Source organism: Nycticebus coucang, chromosome 5 (genome assembly GCF_027406575.1).
Source record: "Nycticebus coucang isolate mNycCou1 chromosome 5, mNycCou1.pri, whole genome shotgun sequence".
NCBI classification, from domain to species: domain Eukaryota; kingdom Metazoa; phylum Chordata; class Mammalia; order Primates; family Lorisidae; genus Nycticebus; species Nycticebus coucang.
The window spans coordinates 127,532,244-127,559,814 of record NC_069784.1 but is presented as its reverse complement, the minus strand read 5'-3'; the positions used below and the strand labels follow the sequence as shown (position 1 = coordinate 127,559,814).

The window sequence follows — 27,571 nt, the reverse complement described above, 5'->3', positions numbered from 1 at the left end:
GTGACTTGGACAAGAACAATGAGCTGAAAAACAAAGAGGTGGTAGTAGACTCTGGTCTTTAATTCTTTCCAACCATTGAAATAGAAGTAAGCATATGGAAACTCCTGTGGTCTTGAGCTTATGGAATTTAAAAGTAGCAATTAATTCATACAATTACTGACTCTAAAGTTCTGTGTTTTCTAGTTTCCATCTACATAAAATAGTCTTTACATCATATCAAGAATCACTTTACTCTTGCTAAAAGCAAATTATAGGTAAAAGAGAGACCCTATCTGAAATTTTTGCCTGGCCTTGAGTCACTGCCAACATTTCTTCTAACATTCAAGGTGAGGCATGGCCTATCTTGTAGATAAGGATTCCACTTTTTTCCTTCCTAGAAGAACCAATGTCACCTTTAAATAAGCAATCAATTTACTTGAGTATGAAAAATATTAATCAAAGTTAAGTTGTTACCTTTTAAAAATTACCTACTATGGGAAGTTCATGTAAGCCTTATGGTAACCACAAAGCAAAACACTACAGCAGATACACAGAAGACAAAAAAGTAAGGATTCAAAGTATACCACTAAAGAAAATCACCTAATCACTATGGAAGATAGAAAGAGAAGAAAGGAGCAAAAGATATGGAAAACAACAAGAAAAGAATTCACAAAATAGCAGTAGTTAAGTTTTTCTTTATAAATAAGTACCTTGAATGTAAATAGGTCAAATTCTCCAATAAAAATTTACAGAGTAGCTGAACAGATGAAGAAAAAAATAAGACCCAAGTATTTATTCCCTAGAAGAATCTCACTACACATTTAAGGACATAGACTATAGGTGAGGGATGGAAAAAGATATTCCATGTAATAGAAACCAAAAGACAACAGTAGTAGCTAAATTTATAACACATAAAATAGACTTTAAGTCAAAACTTGTAAAATGAGACAAAGAAGGCCAAATGATTAAAAGGTCAACTCATCAAGAGGGTATAACAATTATAGATATATATGTACCCAACATCAGAGTACCTAAATGTATAGAGCAAATACTAATACATCTGAAGGGAGACACGAACTGTAATACAATAATACCAGGGCACTTAAATATTCCACTTTCATCAATGGACAGATTATTCAGGCAGATAATAAGGAAAACTTGAACTTAAACTATACTTTAGCATAAATGAATTTAACAGACCCATCTAGTAGCAGCAGAATACATACCCTTCTCAAGGGATCATATGATCTATCCTGGAGAATAGATCATATGTTAGTCTACAAAATAAGTCCTACCAAATTTATGAAGATTTAAATCATATCAAATATCTTTTCCAACCATGATCATATTAAACTATAAATCAATAACAGGAGAAATTTGGGAAAATTCATAAATAGACAAAAATTAAACAACATACTGTTAAACAACCAATGGTTCAAAGAGGAAATAAAACAGAAAATTAAAAATTTCTTGAGACAAATGAAAATGGACACATGACACAGCGAAACTTGTGGGATGCAGCAAAGGCAGTTCTAAGAGGGAAATTTATAACAATAAACAACTACATCAAAAGAAAAAAGAAGAAAGAAATAACTCAAACAATCTAATGATACACTCCAGGTAACTAGCAGAAGAAAGATACAGCCTTAGGTTAATGGAGAGAAAGAAATAATAAAGACTGTAACAAAAATAAATGAAATAGAGACTAGTAAAACTATACAAAAGATGAATAAAATGAAGAGTTGGTTTTTTTTGAAAAGATAAAACAAAATTGACAAACTTATACTCAGATCAATTATAAGAAAAACAGAGAAGACCCAAATAAATGAAATCAGAAATGAAAAAGGAAACATAAAAACTATCACCACAGAAATACAATCTTAAGAGACTACTATGAACAATTATATCCCAACAATTTTGATAACCCAGGGGAAAAAAGGGTAAATTCCTAAATGTGTATCACCTACCAAGATTAAGTCACGTAGAAATAGAAAATCTGAACTGACCAATAACTAGTAAGGAGAATGAATCTGTAATAAAGTGCACCATCAAAGAAAGGCCTAGGAACTGATGGCTTTGCTCCTAAATTCTATGAAACATTTAAAGAAATATCATAACACTTCACAAACTCTTCCAAAAATTTGAGGAAGAAGGAATATTTCCAAATTCACTTTACAAGGTCATTGTTACCCTCATAACAAAGACAAAGAAGTACATGACAAGTAAAGAAAATTAAATGTATTCCTGATGAATATAGATGCAAAAATCCTCAATGGAATACTAGCAAAACTGATTTCAATAGATTTATCCAGGATGCAAAGAGGCCTGAACATATGAGAATCCATAAATTATGATATACCACATTAACAGAATGAAGAGGGAAAAAATATATGATCATGTCAATAGATGCAAAGAATGAATTTGACAAAATTCAACAACTTTTCATTATGAAACTCTCAACAAATCAGGTATAGAATGAATGTATGTGTACATCAAGACAGTAGAAGCCATACATGAGAAAGCTACAGCTAACATCATAATCAATGGTGAAAAGTTCAAAGCCCTTCCGCTAAGATCAGGAATAAGAGAAGGATGTCCACTATCACCACATCTGTTCAACATAGTATCTACCCAAAGGGAAAAAATGTTCTTTTATCAAAAAGACACCTGCACTTGAATGTTTATTGCAGCATAATTCACAATTGCAAAGATGTGGAATCCACCCAGTGTCCATCAGTTCATGTAGATTCATAAAATATAGTATAGGTATACCATGGAGTACTATTCAGCCATAAGAAAAGGATGAATCAATGCCTTTTGCAACAATTTGGATATAACCAGAGACAACTGTCCTAATTAAAGTATTTAAAGAATAAAACAACAAATACCACATGTACTCGTTATTAAATTGTAACTAACCAATGAACACATATGTGCACAGAGGGAAGTAAAATTCAGTGGAAATCAAGCAGAGTAGAGGGGGAAGAAGTGAAGATAGAAAACCCACCTAACAGGTACAATGCACACTATTTGGGTGAGGGACACACTTATAGCCATGACTCAGGCATTACAAAAAAAAAAAAATGCATGTAACCAAAAACATTTTTACCCCCTTAATATTTTGAACAAAACAAAACACAGTATTGGAAGTCCTAGCCAGAGAAATTATGCAAGAAAGAAATAAAGGCATGCAAATTAGGAAAAAAAGTTAAATTGTCCCTGTTTGCTGATGACATAATCTTACATATAGAAAACCCTGGAGACTCCACCAAAACTATATTAGAATTAATAGACAAATTCAGTAAAGTTACTAAATCACTATATAAAAATTAATAGTGTTTCTATATTCCAACAACTGCCCCCATCAAGAAAATAATGCCATTTACAATAGTTCAATAGTTACAAAAAACAAAATACTCAAGAATAAGTTTATCCAAGGAAGTAAAAGAAATAGAAATAGAAAAAAAATAATTCTAAAACTTGTATAGAACCACACAGAAGTCCCTAAATAGCCAAAGCAAAGTTGAGCAAAAAGATCAAATCTGGAAGCATCACATTACCTGACTTCAAAATGTACTACAAACGCATAGTAATCAAAACATCATGGTATTGGCATATGAACAGATGCATTGACCAATGGAACAGAACAGAGAATCCAGAAATAAATCCATTGTAAATCCACAGCATTTACAGTCAATTAATTTTTGACAAAGGTGCCAAGAACACCCAATGGAGAAAGGACAATCTCCTCCATAAACGATGCTAGGGAATTTACCTAGAGAAGGACATGAAAGATCTCTATAAAGGGAATAAGAAACTCAGAAAAGAAAGAACTGAAGATGTTAACAAATGGAAAAACATACCAGGCTCATGGCTGGGAAGAATCAACATTGTTAAAATGTCCACATAACCCAAAGCAATTTACAAATTTAATGCAATCCCTATCAAAGCACCATTGTCATACTATAAAGATCTGGAAAAAGTAGTACTTCATTTTATATGGAACCAGAAAAAACCCTCAAATAGCCAAGACATCACTCAGAAATAAAAACAAATCAGGAGGAATCACACTACCAGATGTCAAACTATACTATAAATTTATAGTGATCCAAACAGAAAGGTATTAGCACAAAAATAGAGAGGTAGATGTAGGGAACAGAATTGAGAACCAAAAGATGAACCCAAACACTTATCATCATTCAATCTTTGATAAGCTCATCAAAAATACAAATTGGGAGAAAGATTCCCTATTTAACAAATGGTGCTAGGAGAATTGGCTGGCAACTTGTAGAAGACTGAAACTGGACCCACATCTTTCACCATTAACAAAAATTGACTCTCACTGGATAAAAGATTTAAACTTAAGACATTCTTGGAAAGAGTGCAGGAGAAACACTTGAAGAAATTGGCCTGAAAGAATACTTTATGAGGAGGACCCCTCCCCCCACCACTCCAGGCAACTGAAATACATTACTGGGATCTGATCAAACTAAAAAGCTTCTGCACAGCCAAGAACACAGTAAGTAAAGCAAGCAGACAGCTCTCAGAATGGAGAGGATATTTGCAGGTTATGCTTCTGACAAAGGTTTGGTAACCAGAATTCACAGAGAACTCAAACTTATTAACAAGAAAAAAACAAGTAATCCAATTTCATTGTGGGCAAGGGACTTGAAATGAAGCTTCTCTGAAGAAGATAGGTGCATGGCCTACAGACACATGAAAAAATGCTCATCATCTTTAATTATCAGAGAAAGGCAAATCAAAACCACTTTGAGATAATCGTCTAACTCCAATAAAAGTGGCTCGCATAACAAAATCCCAAAACTACAGATGTTGGCATGGATATGGAGAAAAGGGAACACTTCTGCACTGCTGGTGGGAGTGCAAGTTCATACATCCCATTTAGAAAGAAGTGTGGCAAATACTCAGGGATCTAAAAGTAGACTTGCCGTTTGATCCTGCAATTCCTCCACTAGATGTATATACAAAAGACCAAAAATCACTTTATAACAAAGATATTTGCACCAGATTGATCATTACAGCTCAATTCATAATAGGCAAGTCATGGAAGAAGCCCAAGTGCCCATCGACCCATGAATGGATTAAGAAATTGAGGTATATGTATACCATGGAATATTATGCAGCCTTAAGAAAAGATGGAGACTTTACCTCTTTTACGTTTACATGGATGGAGTTGGAACATATCCTACTTCGTAAAGTTCTCAAGAATGAAAGAAAAAATATACAATGTACTAAGTACTATTATGAAACCAATTTACAATCACTCACACTTTCATATGAAGAATAGATCACAACTGTGGCCCAGGATAAAGGCGGGAGGAGGGGGTCAGAAGGGAAGAGGGGAGGTCAGATTTAGGGAGGGTGAATGGTGGGATCACACTATGGTGCATAATGCAAGGGTACAAGTCGGATCTATTAAGTATAGAGCATAAATGTCTTAAAACAATAATTAAGCAAACAAGATGAGGTATATATTAACAAGTGTGATGTAAGCATTTCTAATTCTATATAAAATCAGCACATTGTACCCCATAAATGCATTCCTGTATATATGATCTATGTGTTTATGATTTAATAAAAAAACAAATAAATATGAAAAATAATAAATATAAAAAGACAACAATAAAGATGGCATTAATCTGACCAATAAGATGGTCAGATTCTGGGCAGCACCTGTGGCTCAAGGAGTAGGGCGCTGGTCCCATATGCCGGAGGTGGCGGTTTCAAACCCAGCCCCGGCCAAAAACCACAAAAAAAAAACAAAAAAAAACGATGGTCAGATTCTGAAAATACTCAAAGGTAGAGAGACTAATAACTTCCTGGAGGTGAGAGAAAGAGAAGGGTCAAATTTTTTGGTGTAAACAATTTGAAATAGGAAGTTATTATCTGAGATGGACAAGATTGCAGATAAAGCCTCGTTGAGGGAAAAGATCACAAATTCAGGTTTGAACAAATTGATTTTGAAGTGTTTTAATTGTTTAAGACACCCAAGTGAAGAAGACACCTGTGTGGTTGGACATACACATCAGTGACTTGGGGAGGGAGGTGTTAGGTTGGAAGAACGAATTTGGGAATCATCAGCATACAAGTATAAATGGTATTTAAAGCCACAGGACTAGATGATATCACCCAATACTGTAAGACAGAAAATAAATTTCTGCACTAAATCCTGGGCCCCTCCAACATTAAGAGGTTAAGAAAATAGGAGAACATGCGAAGACCTAGGTTGGGGGGAAAATTAAGAGTGTATTGTCCTGGAAGCCAAGTAAAGAAAGTGCATTAAGGAGGAGAGAATTATGTCATGTGTCAAATGCTAATTGTTCAAGAAGATGAAAGTGAGAATTGACAGCTGGCTTTAGCAATATGGTGATTATTTGTTGGTGCCCCTGACAAAAGCAGTTTTGGTAGTGTGGTCAGTAGGGTACCAATCTTTGAATCAAGCTGATCCCATTATACCCTCTGCCAAATTTGCAAAATTGAAAAACTTATGTTAAGAGATCTGAAGGGAGCACAGTCCTCACAGTGCGTTCTGCTGCCTACCATCAGGCTTCACCCAACTGGCCTGACCTTCGTGGCGGCTGACCCTCCTTTATCCCTATTAGGCAACTGGGGGATAAAATCTCATTCGTCACCTGACTTTTTTTACCCAGGCTAAACTAATGGGCATGAAAATTTCCTTTCTTCTTGGAATTTCATGACTAAGATCCCTATATCTTGGTTTCTCACTGATCATATTTTCTGACTCCAATATGGTCATTACTCACCTGCTCTTTTCTTCAAACTCTACAACCTAGAGCTAGTCCTGACATAGTCCATGCCCTTGTTACTATCATTGCTCACACCATGACTGAAACGCGAATAGAAAGTAACCCACTCGTCTGCTCTGAACCTCTCAAGCCAAATGCCCTTAGCTCCCCACATTTTCAGATTACTGAAGTCAGGGTCATCATGGTATCTGGAAGAAAGATTAAGAGCATTTATTTCAGGCTGGATTTCCTTTCTCTGGACTAGGTTGCACTTGTTCATATCCATTAGCTTAATTATGTACAACCTATACTTTTATCAATTATTTTTCATATTATATATGAGTGGTAGCATGGAGTGGTATAGTAAAGAGACATCCTGGAAGAAAAATGAACTCTGAGTCTAGAATCAAGGATCCAGGCTCAATTCATCTCCCCAGTAGTTCAAAGACTTTGCTAAGTCACTTAAATCTTTCTGTGCGCCATGGATTTTTTTTATCTAGAAGATAAAGTTGCTAGATTAGATCAATGATTTGTGTTCTTAGGAGCCTTAGGGTTCCAAAATTTCTCATGATCAATATATTGAGAGAGATCAATACATTTATCAATATATTGAGTGAATGGAGACTATGCCAAATCATCTTTTATGTGTTTCATAGACTATTTGTTCCTACTTGGGAAAAAGAGTCTGATTGCTTTAAAATGTTGAAAACTTTGGATTCATTAATCTTTAAGGTCCACTTATGATTCAATTATTCAATTCGGTATGTTTGTTTTCAAATGAAAGATGATACTAGGAGGAAAGTTCTGAATAAATTAAGTATCTATGACATGACCTAATAAAAGAAAAAGATTTGAATATCATAAATATGTAAGTTGCCGCTTAAAACAACTAGAGTCTTTTTGGTAAATAGTAATCAGGTTTTCTTTGATATTTTTCTTAAATAAAATCCCCAAACATGAACACCCCATATGTTTTGGGAGGGTTGTTTTTTGTTTGTTTGTTTGTTTTTGCTTGCTGAAAAAACTTAGATTCACGTGCAGCTACAATTCTTCTGCAATTATTGAGCAATTCGAAGAAAGAAATTCACATTTACCTTTTTTTTTCTGATTCGGTTCCACCATCATTAACATTATTAATTGGTTGTTTAGTTTTGATAAAAGTCAATATAGGCTTAAAGGAAATTCCGATCCCAAGCCCTAAGTTGGGAGTTCATCCCATCAACAAACAAAAAACAAACAAATTACCTCAGGGTGGTAAATATTAAACTTGAACTGCAGGGAAATGTGTTATTTTCCAATTCTTCCTTGGACTTCTAAGTTATTCTGGACAGACATGTATATTTCCTTATTTGTATTTGTAGTATATGATTTTCTTACTTTAAAGTTCTAACGTTTTTGTGATATATTAATTATCTTGGAATGTTTCTAAAAATTACACTACAACACTATCATCAAAATAAATAAAGACTAGTTGACCAGTACTACTTCATCTCAAATGTCTTCTTAATGCATCTCTCGGAAACGTGACCGGGATGGGCAGTGCAACAGTTCTGCACATCACTTAATTTCCATATGCCAATTTCTTCATCTGCAAAATGAAAAACCTTGCTACTAGCATGCCTCAGCATCTATCATGAGGGAAGAACTTCCACAATTTCGTGTAAATCTCTGACATTTTATTTATTTATTTTTTAGAGCATAAATGTCTACATTGAAATTAGACATTAAATTTAAATTTAACGTAAGCAAACCTTCCTACAACCCCATAATCACATTAATGTACACAGCTGTGATTTAAAATTAATAAAAAAAGAATATTTTCATTATCACAGTAAAAAACAATTATTGTAAGCAAGCGAGATGATGGTTACGTTAATCAGTTCAATGTAAGCATTCCACATTGTTTATCAATTCAGCACATTGTCCCCCATAAATGCAGTAATGTACAGTCATGATTTAATAGAGGAAAAAAAAAGAGGCCAATGTTATGCCATGACCAGAATTTTGGGCTCCCTGTGTCAAATCTAAAAAATATTAAAATATTGATTTTATATACCAGATGGGGGAAACTGACATTCTTTTCCTTTCCCCCATCCCTTGTTTACAGATGCATAACTGGGCTTTAACTGGGCTTAAGGTTCACAGGCGTATTTGACCCCAGGAAGGAAAGGAAGCAAGAGAGGCTATCCACGGCCATCTGGTTACCTGCCCTAAGGTCTTCATTAGCAGCAAATGCGGAGGGGACCAAAGAGTGAGTTTTCTTTTTTTATTATTATTATTAAATCATAGCTGTGTACATTAATGCGATCATGGGGCACCATACACTAATCTCTGACATTTTAAAATGATAAACAACAAATCTCACTCATCATACAGCTGCATCCAGCATATGAGATCCGAAAGAAATCAGATATGGGGGGAAAAAAAGAAAACCTGTGTGCCAGAGCCAGGTTTTTATTTGCCACAAAGGAATTACATATTTATTCTATCAGAGGTGATAAAATTGTCATTCACATTTGTCCCCCAAAAAGAGACAGCACTCAGACACGATGAAGTTTTTAACTAAAACAGGCATTATTGTTGAGGCAGAAAAATATGTAACAGCTAACCATTGTGTGTTACTTTAAATTTGTAAAGTATTTTCATAATGTTATGATTTGTGGTTTTCATGACAAACTGGTTGAGTAGAAATTATTTATCTCCCTTTGATATCTGAGAATAGTGACGCTCATAAAAGTGACTTTAATGAGGTTGCTCAGCAAGTCTGAGGAGCCAGCATTTGAACCAAAGGTTTGACTTCGAAATTTTTCCTCTTTCCAACAAATTAAGCTAAAATGCCACATTGTGGGGTAACAACATCTATCTTGGAAGTCAGATGGTCTGAGTAATATCGTGGGTTGAACTAAACCCAGGAGTGGTTGCTTAAAGCTCTGGACTTCCAATCTGATTTTTCATTATTTGAGTCATCTTCCAACCTAGACAGTGCCAACCTGTCTCTGAATTTTTATTTGCCACTTCACGTACAAATGTTCTCTTTGTCCTGTGAGGACATTAATGGAAGGGACTAGGGTATTATCCATGATTGCTTGATTTACAATGGCTCACATTTAAGAAGTCCTAAAGAAATAACTATTTAAGTGAATGGAATAAATTCATTAATTCATGAAAAAAATTCTTGAACACCTGCTTTGTGACTTGTTTAGTGTGAGATCACTGAACAGAAAGAGCCCCTGCCGTCGTGGAGTTTATGGACTATAGAAAAAGGAATATTGAACAAACTAATAGTAGTGAAGAGACATAGAAAAGTTGTTTGCTAGGAAAGCTCAGATGTGAATTTTCTAACACCTTGATCTTGAACTTCTAGCCTCTAAAACTGTGAGAGAATAGGGAAGGCTTTCCTGAAGTACAGACATAGGATCTCCAATCTTAGGTTGTAGGGGAAGGAGATGGGTGAAGAGAAAAAGCAATCTCGGCACAGAGATCATGCATTAAAATGGAAAAGCACAGCTTCTAAAGCACATCTTAAATCCTGCACTGTGTTGAACTCCCAAGGTTTACAACCAAATCTAATAATGATGTTGGAATTTTCAGGAGCAGTAGGCATTACAACAGATTAAGATTGTTATTTCATTTAAATAAATCATGCACTCTTTTACATCTTTCGAATACACCTTCAGTAAATTTGTTCAGCCTTGCTATGAAAGTAGGGAGTATGTAGTTATTTTCTACCTGAAACCTAACTTCTATTTCTACGTAGAGATGCAGTGACGCATCTAATCTTAATCGGTAACTAGCCTGGGTAAGAAACTGGATTGCTGTGAAACCTCTTGGAAAATGTTGTAAAAATTTATTCAGTCACAGCTACAAAGTTTATAATTAGTTATAACTGGACTTCCAGTTGTAAATTAAGTCTTTATTCAGTGGGATTTTCAAGGAGTAGTTATACAAAGTACCCTGAGGCTACATGTGGTATCCTATGTCGTAGAAAATACTTATAAATTATATTGCTTTACAGTAAGCACTCTATATATGTAATTAAAATGAAATGTTCTCACAGGCTACAATTTCATGAATTTAAAGCTTGGCTTAGAACTTATGCCCATATATAAACTCCCAGAAAAACATGTTTTCATTATATGCAGAAAAATAGTGAATGATCACTGAATAATCTCTATGGGATATCATTACGAATGGAATTTCGTACCCCCCAAATTGTTATGTAGAAACCCTTACTCCCAGGACCTCAGAGTAAGACTGTATTTGGAGGCAGGGTTTTTAAAGAGGTAATTAAGATTAAATGAGGTCATAAAGGTGAGGTCTTGATCCAATAGGACTGGAGGAGGAAGAGACACCAGAGATGTGTGTACACAGAGAAAAGGCCAAGTGAGGGGACAGACAGAAGGCTGCCATCTACAAGCCAAGAAGGGAGGCCTCAATGCAAACAAACCTGCTAACACCTCAACCTGGGGCTTCCAGACTATGAGAAAAGTAATTTCTGTTGCTTATGTCACCTAGTCTGTGGTATTTCATTACCGTAACCCCAGAAAACTAACACAGATATCTATTCTACAGTCACAAACGCACACAAGTACATGTATGTGCAGTCAAATTATCTGAATTCTTTTTTTTTTTTTGGCCGGGGCTGGGTTTGAACCCGCCACCTTCGGCATATGGGACCGGCGCTCTACCCCTTTGAGCCACAGGCGCCGCCCTATCTGAATTCTTATTTGAAAATCGTGGAGAGATTTTTATCAGGCCTTTGCATATTAAAAATTTTGTTAGATTAAAAATGAGTATGCATAATTTATATTAATGCAGCCAAACTTTATCTGGATATTCATTGAAAAAAAAAACAATTTGCTTTTATTTAGTGGGATCAATATATGGGCATTCTTGAATTTTTTTTTTTAAAAACTGTTTTGAACATATTCACAGGTGCTTATTTCAGCTTTAACAGAGAATATAAGAGCCTGTGCTTAATGTACCTCTAATCGCCAAAGAAAAATATTAAACGTGGACTCTACTGTTTCAAATTAAGTTGTTGTTTCAAAGCTGTTATATTCCTGTCACTTATCAAGTTACCTTAAGAAGCTTCTTGTGAATTTAATTAAGCCTGACTAATTCTCCAGCAGTACAAAGAAAGATGAATTCCTTAAATATTTAATCCATTTATGACTCAAAATGTCATTTTCTGAATGTAGCTGTTAAAGTCTTAGAATTAATTATCCTTTGAATTAAAGCTGCATTTTCGGATGTTCAAGACATATAGTGATAGCCATAGCTCACACAATGTGTAAATTCAACATTTCATCTATTCAACAAGAGAATTTATCCCAAATGGTGTATTTAAAATCCCAACCTGGAGGACTGATTGGTGACCACAAAACCGAGGTCACCAGTTTCACTGTGATCTTTTTAACAACCAAGCATGCCTTCTTCCAGATCTCCATCCCTCATCTTTCTTCCCCTTCCTCCTTTGTCCAAGTATTAATGAGTTAAAGGTGAGGTGAGCTGCCCTCTATTTGTAAAAATCACTATTCTTTTCCTCTGAAACTCTGTTCTCCTTAATTTACTCAAGCCTTGCTTCCTTCAGAAAACACTTCCCCACTATACTCCACAGACAGCACATTTTGGCCCTTTCCTCCCTCCGAATCATCCTGAAACAGTTTGTTTCATTGTACATTTCCTATGTTTTCTCTCCCACTGTGTTGAAAGCTATCTAAGACTGGAAGCAACGTTCCTCAGAAGAGATTCCCAAGAATACAAGTAGCTCAATCAGGAAACCACATTCAGGAGCTCCTAATACCCCCAGAACTAGAACTAGACTCTACATTTCTTGATAAAAAAAAAAAAACTAAACTAAACTATTTGATACATGAAAAGACAGAAAACCATACACACACACACAGAGCCACAAAGACACAAGCCCAGGGCACAAATCCTGCACCTGCTTTGGGATTTGTTAGAGCTCCCTGCACCACACCAGACACTAAGGGTAGGAAAGCATTTGGTTGACTCAGCTTCCACAGGAGAAAACTGCCTTTTGATTGAAATTCACTTCCCCAAGAAATGGCAAGAGATGAGAAGGTCATAAATCAGCTATTTAGCTTTTGCATTTGCAGGTGTCAGTTTGGGGAAAGCTTATCCTCAGAAACCATTTTCTAGCGTTTGCAACAGAACAGTAACTGAAAAATATTTCGCGAATAATTCCCTGAGCTGCCTTTCTTTCCTTCCACCACCACCTCCCACACACCTTTGATTTAAAACATAATTATTTACGTTACAAATCTAAAACACAAAATGGCACATTAGAATTTACAGTTCCGGCTACTTTTATTTCTTAAACAAAATTGTATTATGAGAATACTTTTCTTGCAAAGAAAAATAAGAATAGGAAAAACGTTTAATTGGCAGAGAAAACACTAAATTCTCACGGTTGTTATGCAAGAGGAAATAGCCAGCACTGGGCAGTGGCCAAGGCCATCCCAAGGTCCTCGTGTGAGCTGTACCTACCCCCTTTCATCATCCCCACTTCGTAGCATTTGCGCAGCCGACAGGCCTGGCAGCTCTTCCGCCTGTTTTTATCAATGGTGCACTGGTTGGTAGCCGGACACATGTAGTCATTATGTCCTATTAAAAGCAAGAGAGGACAGAATTAACATGATTCCAGGAAACTTAGCCATCAGTGTCTACAGAGGAACCATTTGGAGGATGTTTTCCTCTCACTCTCTTGGCCTTACTATGTTGCTACCCCAGCCTGCCCACCTTTTCCTGCCCGCCCAGTGTAAACAAAACCTCCCTTGGACTTCATTGCTACTGCAGCCAGCTGCCTCAGAAGTTTCTTGGGCAAATCACCTTCAGTTCACACAGCCTACATTTTGCAGCGTGGTGAGTGCACAGACTGCACTTTCTCAGGAGATAAGGCTTTAATTTTTGGTTTTGGTTTTCTGTCTTGGTCTTTTTTTTTTTTTTTTTTAACTCAGGCCACTTGCTAAAATTGATATCAGGGTAAACTTGTTAGAATAGAATTTTCAGGAAGAAAGTTTCAAAGTGGCCCCTTAAAAAAAAACCAATTTATTAAAGCATCTGTAGGTAGGTGTGAAATGCAATCCAGAATACCTATATCAAGCCAAGTCTGAGCCAGTGGGCTGGACGGTGGTCAGGCTCTACCCTTACGTTCCTGGGTTAGTCCATCACTGACTACAGAGGATGCTGGGCAAGCCACCGGACAGCTCTAGGGCTCCTTCCTCCTCTCCAACCTAGAGAAATCAATGGCATCCACCACATACCACTGGTTCTGAGAATTAGAGTAATTCAGATCTCCTTTCTTCATTCCTCCCACCTGTCTCAACCCACTCTGATCTGTTCTCCACTTCAGCTGCTCACAAAAGCAGCTTCCCTAAGATCACTGACATCTCCTGACATTTGTCAGTCCACATCATAGTCCACCTATTGGAAGCAGCTGACAACCTTGGCTCCTCCCTGCCCCCCCTACCCCCTCCAGCAGGCTTCTAGAAGCTGCCTGTGCCTTCCAGAGCTCACACCTCCTGGCGTTCCTTCTGCCTCTCAGGCTGTGGCTCCCCTGTAATGTTTGCAGATCCAGCAGAGCTGGTGGGGCTCAATCTTAGTCTCTTTTCTTCTCCTACTACCCTGTATTCTTTGATAAGAGAATCTAGTCCCCCCCTGTGGCTTCCATTGTCACCAAATGCAGATCACTGGCAAATTTATACTCCCAGCCCAACCCTCCTCTTTGAGCTCCAACTGCCCCCAGGAAGTTTCTGCTTTACAATTTAGAAGCCATCTCCATTCCTTTATCTATCAAAAGAAACATGATTTTTAATGGGCACAATATTAAAATTACATATTAATAAATGTTAATATATTGTTATAAAGAGGTCTGTTCCTATCAGACCTAAATTCAGTCTAAATTCTTACATGTCTTAGGAAAATGTCCTAAATTCAGACTAAGGAAATGATACACACGGTTTTAAAACATGACTCTCATTCACCCCCTCACAAAAATTGATTATGTATCCCACCCTCCAATTCAGATTCTCTGCTTAAGTCTCTCTATTCCCATTTACTGAGGGCAAGATGCAGCTTGTGGTGAGATGTTTTAACTACAGAATTCATTGTTCTTTATTCAACTTAAGGGTTAGCCCCAATTAGAATAGGGCGGAGTAGGGACCTGACAAGAAATGCTAGTCTCATAAAACTTGGTTTTCCATCTTTATAAAAGTCATGTATAAATAGGCTTCAGATGAAATTAATATCTGTACTCGCCTATTGCCTAATAGAAGGCAGCAGAGCTATAACTTTAGTAGAAGACCACCCAGTGACTCAAATAGCTATTATTTTCAGATCTGTCCTTATTAATAAGGAAAAATTGAGGAAGTAATAGAACAGAAACAAAATTCATCTGGGCAGATGCTGGCTCTAAACTAAACGTCTTTTCTTCTGATACTTTAAAGAGATGTTTGGTGTTTGGTCTTCTGTGGTATTTATGCAATATATGTTGATATATTTTAGCCATAAAAAATGAGTATACACTAAGTCTCAGAAGAAAATAGTCAATAACCATTCAAACGGTTCAAAGTCAAGTATTACTTTGACTCCTTTTATCCCCAAAGGCAGTTATTTTGCAAGCCAGAAGAAGATAGGAGAACCAAATTGGGTCAGAGGCCAATTGGCTGAGCCTGATGTTTGGATTGGCCATCCGTGGTAGATGTGTATCTTTATAGAACCAAATGAAATGCCTGAACTAACATGTTTCATGCATAAAATACACCAGATTTCAACAACTGAATTCATCTCTTAGCAAAAATGAAAAGAGATACACAACAGAATCATGTTCATAGGCAAACCTTTGTGGCCACACTGGGATTGATAAATTGGAAAAAATAAAAATGAGTAAATGCATATTTTATCTGTAAAATTTAAGCAAATTCTTCTTAACCAAATGCTATTGATACATATTTATAAGTCTTCAGTTTCCATCAGAAGAAGAAAAGCAAGAAAGTATGTTTTTTTCCCCCTTAATAAGTAGAACTTCATCAATACATATTATTTTTGATTTAAGTTGCTTAAGAAGAAATGCCTTTTTAAGTTTCATAATCTGGTCTTGTGAAAACAGTGCATGGGGAAATCCTATTCAACTAGAATTTATTTTTAAAAACACAACTCACACCAATTGTATTAGTGAAACATACTTTTTTTTTTTCTTTTAACTGAAGAAACAGAAGAACTGTGTGTCTCTCTGACCAGATTGGCCCCAAAGCTGCTTCTGTGCAGGCTGGGAGGAAGCCAGGGCAAAAAGCCAAAGCCAACACATGATGTTCAGGTGAAGGGTTGGGAAAATACTCATCACTATATTCTTTCCTACCAAAAAATGACAATGACAAGCCCTGGTGGGAATCTAAGTTTGACCGGTAGGAAGTGGAAGGGAAAGGAGGCAAATGAAACAACCAGAAAGACCAGAAGTGGAGGGGGAGGCACCTGTGAGCAGGATCCACCGGGCCAGGGAGTGGAGGGGGAGAGACCTGTGAGCGGGAACCACCGGGCCAGGGAATGGAGGGGGAGAGACCTGTGAGCGGGAACCACCGGGCCAGGGAATGGAGGGGGAGAGACCTGTGAGCGGGAACCACCGGGCCAGGGAGTGGAGGGGGAGGCACCTGTGAGCGGGAACCACCGGGCCAGGGAGTGGAGGGGGAGAGACCTGTGAGCGGGAACCACCGGGCCAGGGAATGGAGGGGGAGGCACCTATGAGAGGGAACCACCGGGCCAGGGAGTGGAGGGGGAGGCACCTGTGAGAGGGAACCACCAAGCCAGGGAGTGGAGGGGGAGAGACCTGTGAGCGGGAACCACCGGGCCACGGAGTGGAGGGGGAGAGACCTGTGAGCGGGAACCACTGGGCCAGGGAATGGAGGGGGAGGCACCTGTGAGCGGGAACCACTGGGCCAGGGAGTAGATGGGGAGGAACCTGTGAGCGGGAACCACCGGGCCAGGGAGTGGAGGGGGAGAGACCTGTGAGCGGGAACCACCGGGCCAGGGAGTGGAGGGGGAGAGACCTGTGAGCGGGAACCACCGGGCCAGGGAGTGAAGGGGGAGAGACCTGTGAGCGGGAACCACTGGGCCAGGGAATGGAGGGGGAGGCACCTGTGAGCGGGAACCACTGGGCCAGGGAGTGGAGGGGGAGAGACCTGTGAGCGGGAACCACCGGGCCAGGGAGTGGATGGGGAGGCACCTGTGAGCGGGAATCACTGGGCCCACCCTCACCACTGCTGCAGCACCAGGACTCACTGAGCTTCTCCCCCAAGCTCTTCCAGGATTCCTTTCTCTGGACTTTTTATTTCTCATTTTCCCTTCTTCTGTTACAGCTGCTTTTACTTTGTTAATATCACACAGAAAGTCTACATCTGTTACTTATGAAAATAAATGATGACCCATATTTACATATTCAAAAGAAATATAAAGACAGGCCGAACAGTTTCCTCAGGGGAACTAGTCCTATGGACTTTTCCTATTGTCACACTTTTCCTTCACTATTCCCTGGCAGTCACCTCAGTCCTAATCTCTTTCCTGAGCTTGAGACTGGTATGTCCACCTGCCCCATCCATCAACACTTGACTCACAGACTCCCCAAGATGGATGAGTCCCTAAAGGAACTGACTTTTCTTTCCTCACCAACCTGTTCCTAGCCTCTAATGTACCATGAAGCCTGAAACATAGGCATTATCCTAGATTCCACCCTCTTCCTCACCCGACACTCGCCCACTGCCACACACACACACATATCAAATATATTATGCATTCATTCTTTTTCAAAGCAAAACCAACGTCGCCATGGGTTTGATGTCATCACCACTTTCCATACCATCTTCTGCCCTGATTACAGCCGCAGCCTACTGCACATCCTCTTGCCTCCAACCTTCCCTTGCTGATCATTCCTCACCATGTTGCCAGAGTAATTTTCCTGAAACCATATACTATTGTGCCACTATCCTGCCTTAATATCCTGAGGCTCCTCCAGTCTCTAAAAATAAAATCAAAATGCCCCAACAGTTTGCAGAATTCTTCTTAAAGCCTTTTCTCACCTGCTTGCCGTACTCCCTGAGTCACATTCAAGTTCTAGCCATGGGACTTTGCACGTGCTCATCTTTCCTGAGGAAACACACTTCCCCTACTCTCGGCACAACTTCTACTCATGTTTTGAGCATGCCACTCAAGAGACAGTCCCTCTGCACCACCTTCTCTGCCCCTCCAACCATGTGTCCCATAACAGCACTGTGTCCCATAACAGCACTCATCAGGGTGGGTTTTGACTGCTTGCCTCATTCCCCAGACCAGTTTGGCCTTGGCAAGGGATGGACCACATTGGCCTCAAGTGTCGCCATTGATCTTATACCCAGCACACTCTCAAACACATGGTGGAGCTCTCAATAACTATCTGTTATCTGAAAAAAATGGAGATGCTAAAGGCTCTGTGGAGCACAGGCCTCCTGAGAGGGCAGACTGGGGTTCCACAAGGAAGTAACAGTCTTGCTCCTAAAGCCTGGCAGCAAGGAATCAGCTGGAAGGAGGGTCAGCTCCTCCATATCAGGCTAGGCCAGATATTAGCATACAGCAGCAGCTCTTCACCAGGGAACAGAAACAAGAAGTGATCTGTAAGCTTATGTGCGGGTCATTACAAATGTTTTGAAATACACAGAAATCAAGAAATGTAACATCCGCATGGATAGAAACAAATAAAGTCCCCCCCCCCACCAGCAACAGTGATAAGCCAAGCACATTGACATCTGCGGGGTGAATCAGAAAGGATGCTGTGGTCTATGCTTCTTGGAAATGAACTAATGAACCATAACACAGTCTGTCTCAGAACTTTGGTAGTAACCCACACATTATCCATCAATTAGCTTCACTACTATTTCTTTTTTTTTTTTTTTATTGTTGGGGATTCATTGAGGGTACAAGAAACCAGGTTACACTGATTGCATTTGTTAGGCAAAGTCCCTCTTACAATCGTGTTTTGCCCCCAAAAGGTGTGGCACACACCAGGGCCCCACCACCCTCCCTCCTTCCCTCTCTCTGCTCTTCCTTCCCCCACCCCTCCCTCCTTCTTTCACTACTATTTCTATTCTGATGTTTTTGCTGATTTCTTAACAAATTTCATGATTGCTCTAAATAAATATCAACCTATTCTAATTAAAGCTTGTTCTTTATTATAATGTGTTCCTGAATTAAAATGGTATTTTCCCCTCTAACATTTTGGCTATGTGTGCATTTTAATATTTTTCATTTCACTGATAATGATTTATATTCATAGGGCATTTTTAAATTTTAGAAAATTTCTACTTTATGACTTTTCTAAACCCTTCAAGATTATCAGCTTCCTCAGTTCATCTCCCCTCTCACTGCCACCAACAGAAAGCACACTTAGTTATAACTACAATGGGTCTATTGTATTATTGCCCATAGAAAAATAATTCTTATAAACAAATTATTAACAAGGATGAAGTATTAGTAGAGGAAAAGGAAGATCTTACGAATAAAATATTAGACTGTTCAGTAATTCACATTTTATCAGAGGAGCTAAAGTTTGAAGTGCCCTTTTCATGGGCCAATAATTGAATATAAAGATATATCAAATATAGAGGGTGTTAAAAAATGTATATACTTTTTAGGAAAAAAACTATTTTCCTAAAAGTATAGTTTTTTTTTAGGAAAAAATTATAATGATATCATCAATAATGTTTGTTACCTTGTATATCATATCTTGTATCTCTTATAACTGCAGAAGTCGAATGTGATTAGAGTATTACAATTTTAATAAAAATTTTTCTTTCTTAAAATGTGTATACTTTTTGGCACCCTCTGTATTTACTTTAATCATAGCCCATGAATTTGAAGGTCAATTTGCCTCAATAAAGTGGTTCTGTAACATAAATATGTCATATAGTTATATTTCCCCTTGCCATTACTTTCTAACCTGTGGAGTCAGAAGTTGAACTTGACTGATGCTTTCCAACTATTTCTCTCTAATTGACACATTTCAAAGTGCCCCTCAAGCTCACAACACACCTAAGAAAGCCCACACGTGTATTTAATTTGTAACTAGCAAACTTCAAAATATGTGACACCAACTCTTATTTTATGATTTTTTTAAAGAAGGGAGCTCACTGAAGATATATATAGTACTCCGGGAAAAAAATATATTAAAATCAAGGAAATGCTCATGAGTTCAGGCAAAAAGCCAAGCGTGTAACCTGGGAAAAGGTTTTGCCTGTTAAGGAATAAACACTTAACATTTGTTATCAACATGTACGGGCATTTGGCCAACTGCTCACATTTTAAAGCTTGTAAATGAAAATGAATTCTGAATGACAGATCAATGTTTAAGCATTCACACACCAAATAAGAGCTAATTTTAACTAGCCCTCATTGAGGATTCCAGCAACACAGTATTTTATTTTCAAAGTCCGATTCTTTTATACTTGCTTGATCCTTAAATTTAACCATCTCTAAAGCTTGTTATCTATACAGTCTCTTTATTAAAGGCTCTCATCAAACATTTGCAAAAATTAACTAGAGTTCATTAAAATTTGAAGCATCCAGGAACTGTACACAAATAGTTTAAACTGCCAAACAGGATGTCAAATCTTGATCTGTCTAAACATCAACATACATTGAAGAGAGTTAAGTACCGCTTTTAAATTTGATGTGGAATCACACATATTTGGCCAAAGGGAAACCCATGACATGTAGTTTTGTCTGTAAAAGACAATCTTATCCCTTGGGTGTTAAGGCATGGAAAACACGTCAAAACATAGTTTTGAGCCTTATTATTTGGGAAAATAATAAGAATCAGCTCACAAAATTTCAGATCACTGTTACACTATGTATAAACTAGTACCTACCCAGACTGACTAGGAGCTTCCAAGCTTCCCCCTCTGGCTTGTTGATTTCACACTTGTGCTCACTTCCTGCCGAGGGGCAATTTCAAGAACTTGTCTGAGCAAACATTCTCTCTACTAAGAAAACTGACTCTTCTAGGCACTGAACATTGTATGCCAGATGCTGTGTGATCCATAGATTGTTTCACTTAATCCTCTCAGCAGCTTAATGAGAATTCTATTAATCCCCATTTTACAGACGCAAAATTATGATTAAATGTATAAAGCCTGCTTCAAGCCACACAGCAAGCAAGTGGCAAACAGTTTTGAACCAAGACCTCCCTCAACACAGAGGCTGAACTCACACTCATTCTCACAACCTCCATACACGAAAGGCCCGACGTCCCCCAATAGCAAGCTCTTCAGTCAGAACAATATCTGCTCTCCTGATGGCAAACACAGTAGGATTCTCTTCCGCTATCTGACCATGGAGCACTCTCCGCAAGATAAATACTAAGACCAAACCAATATTGAATTCACTGGGCAATACATTTAGACTCACATCACAGGAGTGAAAGGCACAGTCCATGACTGCACGAGGAACGGAAGTCTTGCCCTCCCTTACACACCAAGGAAAACACTGACTCCTTCCCCATCCTCTGACTCATGAGTGACCACACACATCATTTACCAAAGGAAAGCAGTGATATGGGAGTTGCAAGGTAGACCTAAAGAACAGGTTCAAAGAGTGATGGCATGGAGTCCATTAGCAAAAAGAAAAGGAAGACTGGCAGGGAATTTGTTATGGAAGGGAGAGTTGGAAATGTTTTTAAACCAAAGTGGGAGTGTATGATTATCATAAAAAAATGAAAGATTAAAAGTACTCAAAGTTATGCCAAGGGAAAAATACTATACCAAAATATGTACTAACCATCTCTAAATAGAAAAGTAGATGAGGCAGAGAGATGTGAAGAAGTTTTACATAGATTTGCAAGGAGGATTTGCAAGGAAGAAGGCAAAGAATCTGATGGCTTGAAAATGTGTTCTTACTATTAATCAGAAAAAGAAACTGATTTGGGGAAAGGGTGTTGAGACATACAACAATTTCAAATGTATATTTGAGACTTCAGTAGTACGCCAGAAAGCACCTGCCAGGCAAGCCATTGTAAATGTGGTAGTAAGTCTTAGAAGTCATGTCACAATGAATTTGGAGACCACGTTATTCAGCAATTCCACTCTCAAGCCTACACCCAAAGGAATAGAAAGCAGGAACTCAAACAAATATTTTTAAACCCATATTCCTAGCAGCATTACTCACATAGCCAAAAGGTGGAAATAACCAAATGTCCATCAATAGACAAATGGATGAGAAAATGTGGCTGAAAGACCATGGAATATTATTCAGCCTTAAGAAGGAAGGAAATTCTGACACATGCTATGACTTGAAGGAACCATGAAGACACCATGACACGAAAGGGCAAATACTAAATTATTCCTCTGACATGACATACCCGAAAGAGTCAAATTCATAGAGTCAGAAAGGAGAACGTGACAGGGGTGATGGGGGTAAGGGGTGCATGGGAAATGACTGTTTCATAGGAACAGAGCTTCAGTTTACGATGCTGGAAAACCGGCTGTGCAGCGTCGTGGACATAATCACTGAACAGCACAGTGCAATGGTTAACAGAGCAAATTTCATGCTACGTACATCTTAGCACGATTTTTAAAAATGAAGTTGGAGGTGTAGGAAGCATCGACATGAGGCAGATCGGGCAAAGGGATCAAGCAGGCCTATCTGATGCCCTTCTGTGCCACAAGCACTAGGACCCGAGGCTGGAGAGCCACAGAGGTCACGTGCTGCCCTTGGCCTCAGTGCTACACTGGGAGAATTTAGCCCTTGGGCTCCTCTAACCCTGAGAGTGATGAGTTAGGCTACTCTAATTCCCACATTATAGTAGCAGAAACTGAGACTCCAGGAGGTTAACTTCAAGGTCATTTGGCTAATAGATGACAGAGCCGTGATTAAAATCCAGGTCTGTCTCATTCCTAAGTCCTTGCTCTTCCAGGAACACCATGGTGGGGTTAGTGAAATGAGAAGAACTCGGCTCGTCACCTGTAGCACAGTGGTTATGGCACCAGCCACATACACCAAAGGTGGCGGTTCAAGCCCAGCCTGGGCCAGCTAACCAACAGTGACAACTATAACAAAAAATAGCTGGGCATTGTGACAAGTGCCTGTGGTGCCAGTTGCTTGGGAGGCTGAGGCAAGAGAATCTCTTGAGCCCAAGAGTTTGAGGTTGCTGTGCGCTATGACATCACAGCACTCTTCCAAGGGCAACATAGTAAAACTCTGTCTCAAAAAAAGAAAGAGAGGAGAGAAAGAAAGAGGAATGAGAAGAACTCAGCAACTGCTGAACCAGAACACTTAAATTTTAGGTTGCACTTCAAACTCTAATGAACATTTCATTCTCTAATGGCATTACTATATTGTATCATCCGGAGGGCATTTCACAAGCAGCAATAAAATTACTTCTAGAACCTGTGATTCCCAACACTCCCACAGTTCCATCTCCAAAAACAGGAGAGATTGGATGACATGAAAGGTATTCATCAGTAGAATCTGACATGTAAAACTCTTCCTGGAAAACCTTCCTGCGCACTCCAGCACAAAACAGGAGACAAAACAAAACAGGAACCAAGGTACTAAGGAAATAAATAAGAAATTGACATCCTGTGAAAGAACCAACGGTAGTATTAGGTTTGGAAATAAATTTTGACTCAGATACTAAAGTGAATATTCTCCAATTTACAGCCAATGCAACAAGCCAAACAAAATGAAATAGAATTTGGCTGTCTCAGTGAACACATTCCTAAAAATCCAGGGAGGACATTCAATGTGCCATGATTTGAACTATTTCATAACCACATCTGTACACAATGGCATGCAAATAAAAACGGCATGCCTTAATAATGCAGCCCAAATTATATTTGTGCAGCTCATCAATGCTAGCTAATCTTATCAGTGACAACAACCATCTCCGACTGGTATCTTACTTTTATTTTCTAAGTGAAACCAAAAATAGTTATTTGCATCTAAGGAAATTTTCAAGGAAAGAGGGTTTTTTTTAATAATTCTAAGAAAGAATATTATCCTGGAATTTCTTTTTTTCTAAATGAAAATGAAGCAAAGAGGAAATCCTGTGTGTGTTTGCCCTCGCTAGACCCCTGTCTGCTAAAAATGTGGCCCGGGTAATGACAGGATCCCTCTTGTTTGTCCAGCCTTTCGCTTACCATCTGCAAAACCACACTTGTTTTAAGCACCTGGCATAGGATCAAACCAACAGCTGCAATAAAGGAAAACATAATGAAATCAGTGACCACCATCTTATTTTAATACCCCAGAGACAATGAACCACTTTCGGTAATTCCTCTCAGGACTGGACAAATAAGCAAGTCCTATAGCCCAGAAAAGGACTTTCTGAAATTGCCCTTTCTGGAATAATAGATGAGCATCGAACAAACAGGAGAGAAGTGTGACAACTGGCATGACTAGTTCAATACCAGGCAGCATTCAGCTCACCTCCAGACCTCGCTCCTCTGCTCTGTTCAGCAGTTTCTAGAGAATTCTCTCTAACTTCCCACTTTCACTCATTTAAAGTCTAAAAGCCCGGTTCCAAAAGTAGTAGAAACAATTTTGAACTGTTCTTGTCCTCACCTGAAGAAGCAAGGAAGGGGAAAGTGGTCCAGCACTCAGAGCAAGAGGATAAAACTCAGAAACGCCGAGCAGAGCTGGGCTTACTGCCCTGGACACCCAAAATCAGGAAGAAGTGTGTGTTCCCACCTATTTTCTGTGCTTTGGGGGAGAATGGAAGAGACCGCGTTTACTAAGATCTGGTGCAGTCGTGAAATAAGAATGTCCCTCAAGTTGTCATACTTGAATGTTCTCTTACAGAGTTTTGACCCTCTAAGTGCTAAAGAAGGTGTTTCACCCATCTTCGGGAGTCCCCCAAAATATTAACCTCCTAGGAGAAGCTCTTCCTGGGCACCCTGATAGGAGTGATAGAAGAACAGTCTGGAGCATCTGAGTCCACAGGCAGATGGTTCCTGTAGGAAATAATGTTTTTTCTGGTTTTGGTTTGTTTGTTTGTTTGTTTGTTTGTTTTGAGACAGAGTCTCACTGCAACGCCCTGGGTAGAGTGCCCTGGCATCATAGCTCACAGAAACCTCAAACTCTTGGGCCCAAGCAATCCTCTTGCCTCAACCTCTCAAGTAGCTGAGACTACAGGTGTCTGACACAACAACCAACTAGTTTTGTTTTGTTTTGTTTTGTTTTGTTTTTAGTAGAGACAGGGTCTCCCTTTTGCTCAGGCTGGTCTCCAACTCCTGAGCTCAGGCAATCCACACGCCTCAGCCTCCCAGAGTGCTAGGACGATAGGCGTGAGCCACAGCACTCAGCTCTCCCAGAGTGCTAGGATGACAGACGTGAGCCACAGAACTCAGCTTTCTAGGACATGTTTAACACATGACATCTATTAGCCTTTTTTTTTTTTGAGACAGTCTCAAGCTGTCACCCTGGGTAGAATGGCATCACAGCTCACAGCAACCTCAAACTCTTGGGCTTAAGCAATTCTCTTACCTCAGCCTCCCAAGTAGCTGGGACTACAGGTGCCCGCTGCAACCTCCGGCTATGTCAGCCTTTTTTTTTTTTTTTTTTAATTTAAATCCACTTCAAAAATAAGAAGGAAAACCACAAGACAGTTTATATGACTTGGAAATCACTACCAGCCTACTTTCTCCGCATATTATTAGGAAGAATTGAAAAATGTTGGTTTTTATTCATTTTGTGGTCATTGAAGCTTTACAGGATGATTGTGTGATAAAACAAAAGCTATGCATGAAGTCTAAAATCTGTCCATGCTTATTGGAAGGGCAAATTTAACCCAAAGTTTCTCGACATTCTGTAGTCCCTATGCTAGGGGACAGCTTCTCCACGGGTCCACAGTGCTACAGTAACCCTGCACCCTGGCAAAGAGCTGTGTGAATATTAGGTGCTCAGTAGACATCAGCAGAGTATTAAAAGCCACACCGCCCAGGCATCCAGACAGCTCAAGTCTCTGTGGTCATAATGCCCTAGCAGGAGAGTTATCTCAGACAAGATGTGTCACACATGGGACAGGAGTGCTGCTCACATTTCTCAAGGGTATTTGGCTTCTCGGCCTGCCCTCTGTCCACACCCCATTCTATCTGATGAGAACAAGAGAGCCCAGAAAAACTCCCTTTCCTCCCCTCTCCAGAACTAGCTTTGGGAAAGAAAACAACCCAGCTGTGTGGCCTGAATGTGCTAGTTAGTGTCTGCCACACCCAGGTCCTAGTCAGGAAAAAGAGAGACCAAGGCTATTGGTCAGTGGGGCCCATTCTTGTTCTAAATTTCAATCCTTTTTTTTTTCTCCCTCTCCTGGGGTCCTTGTGGTTTGGCTTCTTGACATAGCAGATTGGTGATCTTTTCACTGCTTCCCAAGAGTTTAAAGCAACTTTGTGGTTTTGCAAAAAGAAGCAGGCACAGGGGCCTCCTGAGGGAATCCTGCAGTGTTAGGAGCACTGAAGTTGTGTTTAAATTCCAGGCTCCAGATGATCCTGGGTGAGACAGGTAACCCCTCTGGGCCGTTTGACATCTCCATTAATGGATGCTATATGTCCCAGTGAAATAATATACATAAGTGCTTCAACAACTGTAAAACTTTGTGCCAATAAAAGTTATTATCATTCCATACGATGGATTAACGTTCAGCCTTTAAAAAAGAATGACTGAGACCTACTGCCCTGAAAGGGAAAGATCTCCAAACTACATAATTCAGCAAGAAAAGCGAGGCACAGAACAACGTGTGCCACCTATGCTGCCAACGTGTACATATGTGTGTATACATGTATAATTTTCAGGAGAAACAGTCACTGGTGTCTACCAACTGAGAAAAGGGCTGTGGATTTTCATACAAGACCAGAGGAAGCCTAACCTTTATTCATGTATTGATGTTGTACTGTATAATATTTAATCTTCTCTATTTGCATCCTGGCTTTTTTTAATCATCAAAAAAGAAAAAATACATATTTAAAAAATCTCAAGCCAACACTGGGACAGCATCAAGAGTCTTCACTTCTTTTCTGTTTCTGCTATCATGGGTTATTTCTCTCTACTTTGCAACACACAGATTAAGCAATAAACTTAACCACCAGAAGAACCTTGTTAAGCAAGAGGAAAGTACCACAGAATAGGAAAAAGGCTAAGGGGGAGCTGTGTTTTTTAATCTTCAGATACTCCAGCAAAGAATAAGCAGCAGAAACTTAAACCACAGGCAGAGGCCCTGTGAGAGAGTCAGAGAGTCTGTTTCTTCATCTGACTGGTCTCAAATCCACTGATATCTGTGGCTCGGCTCCTCCTGAGCTGGGCCAGTTGCCCCTTGTTCTCAGCTGACCCAAAGAAGGGACTTTGGTCCCCTGTCCGTATAGAGGATGGAGTCCTTAAATGTCATCCTATGTCTGGTAACATACGAGGAGGCACACAGGGGTATCCTGGATTCTCCCCACTGCATGTAACAACCCCATTTCACCTTGGCGATGAGGACTAACCCTAGCCAACTGACTCTGTGTCCCCTTTCTCCTGTCTGTTAATCCCACGGGACGAAGAGCCATGCATGGTTAGGTTGCTCCCCACTTCCAACATCCCTTTGGGAGCACTTCTCCCTTGGGGGAGACAAGAGACCACCATAGTTAAGACCCAGGCTCTGCAGTCAGACAAGTCACATTCAACACTGGTTTTGTTGCACACACACCTTGGTTTCCTCATCTGTAAAATGAGAGTAATTAATGTGCTGACTTCCTCAAATTTGGGGAAGGATTAAAGGAGATGATGCATCCAGGACACGTAACTCAGATCCTGGC

At 39.3% G+C, this 27,571-nt stretch overlaps 1 protein-coding gene across 8 annotated transcripts in view; it reads right to left on the bottom strand.

Moving 5' to 3' along the window:
* Positions 1-27,571, bottom strand: part of ESR1 (estrogen receptor 1) — a 395,652-nt gene that overhangs the window by 169,800 nt on the left and 198,281 nt on the right. For all 8 annotated transcript variants that reach the window (XM_053592428.1, XM_053592426.1, XM_053592424.1 and 5 more), the window contains one exon: positions 13,260-13,376. In XM_053592428.1, coding sequence (XP_053448403.1) covers positions 13,260-13,376 — 117 coding nt within the window. The remainder of the gene's footprint in view (positions 1-13,259; positions 13,377-27,571) is intronic.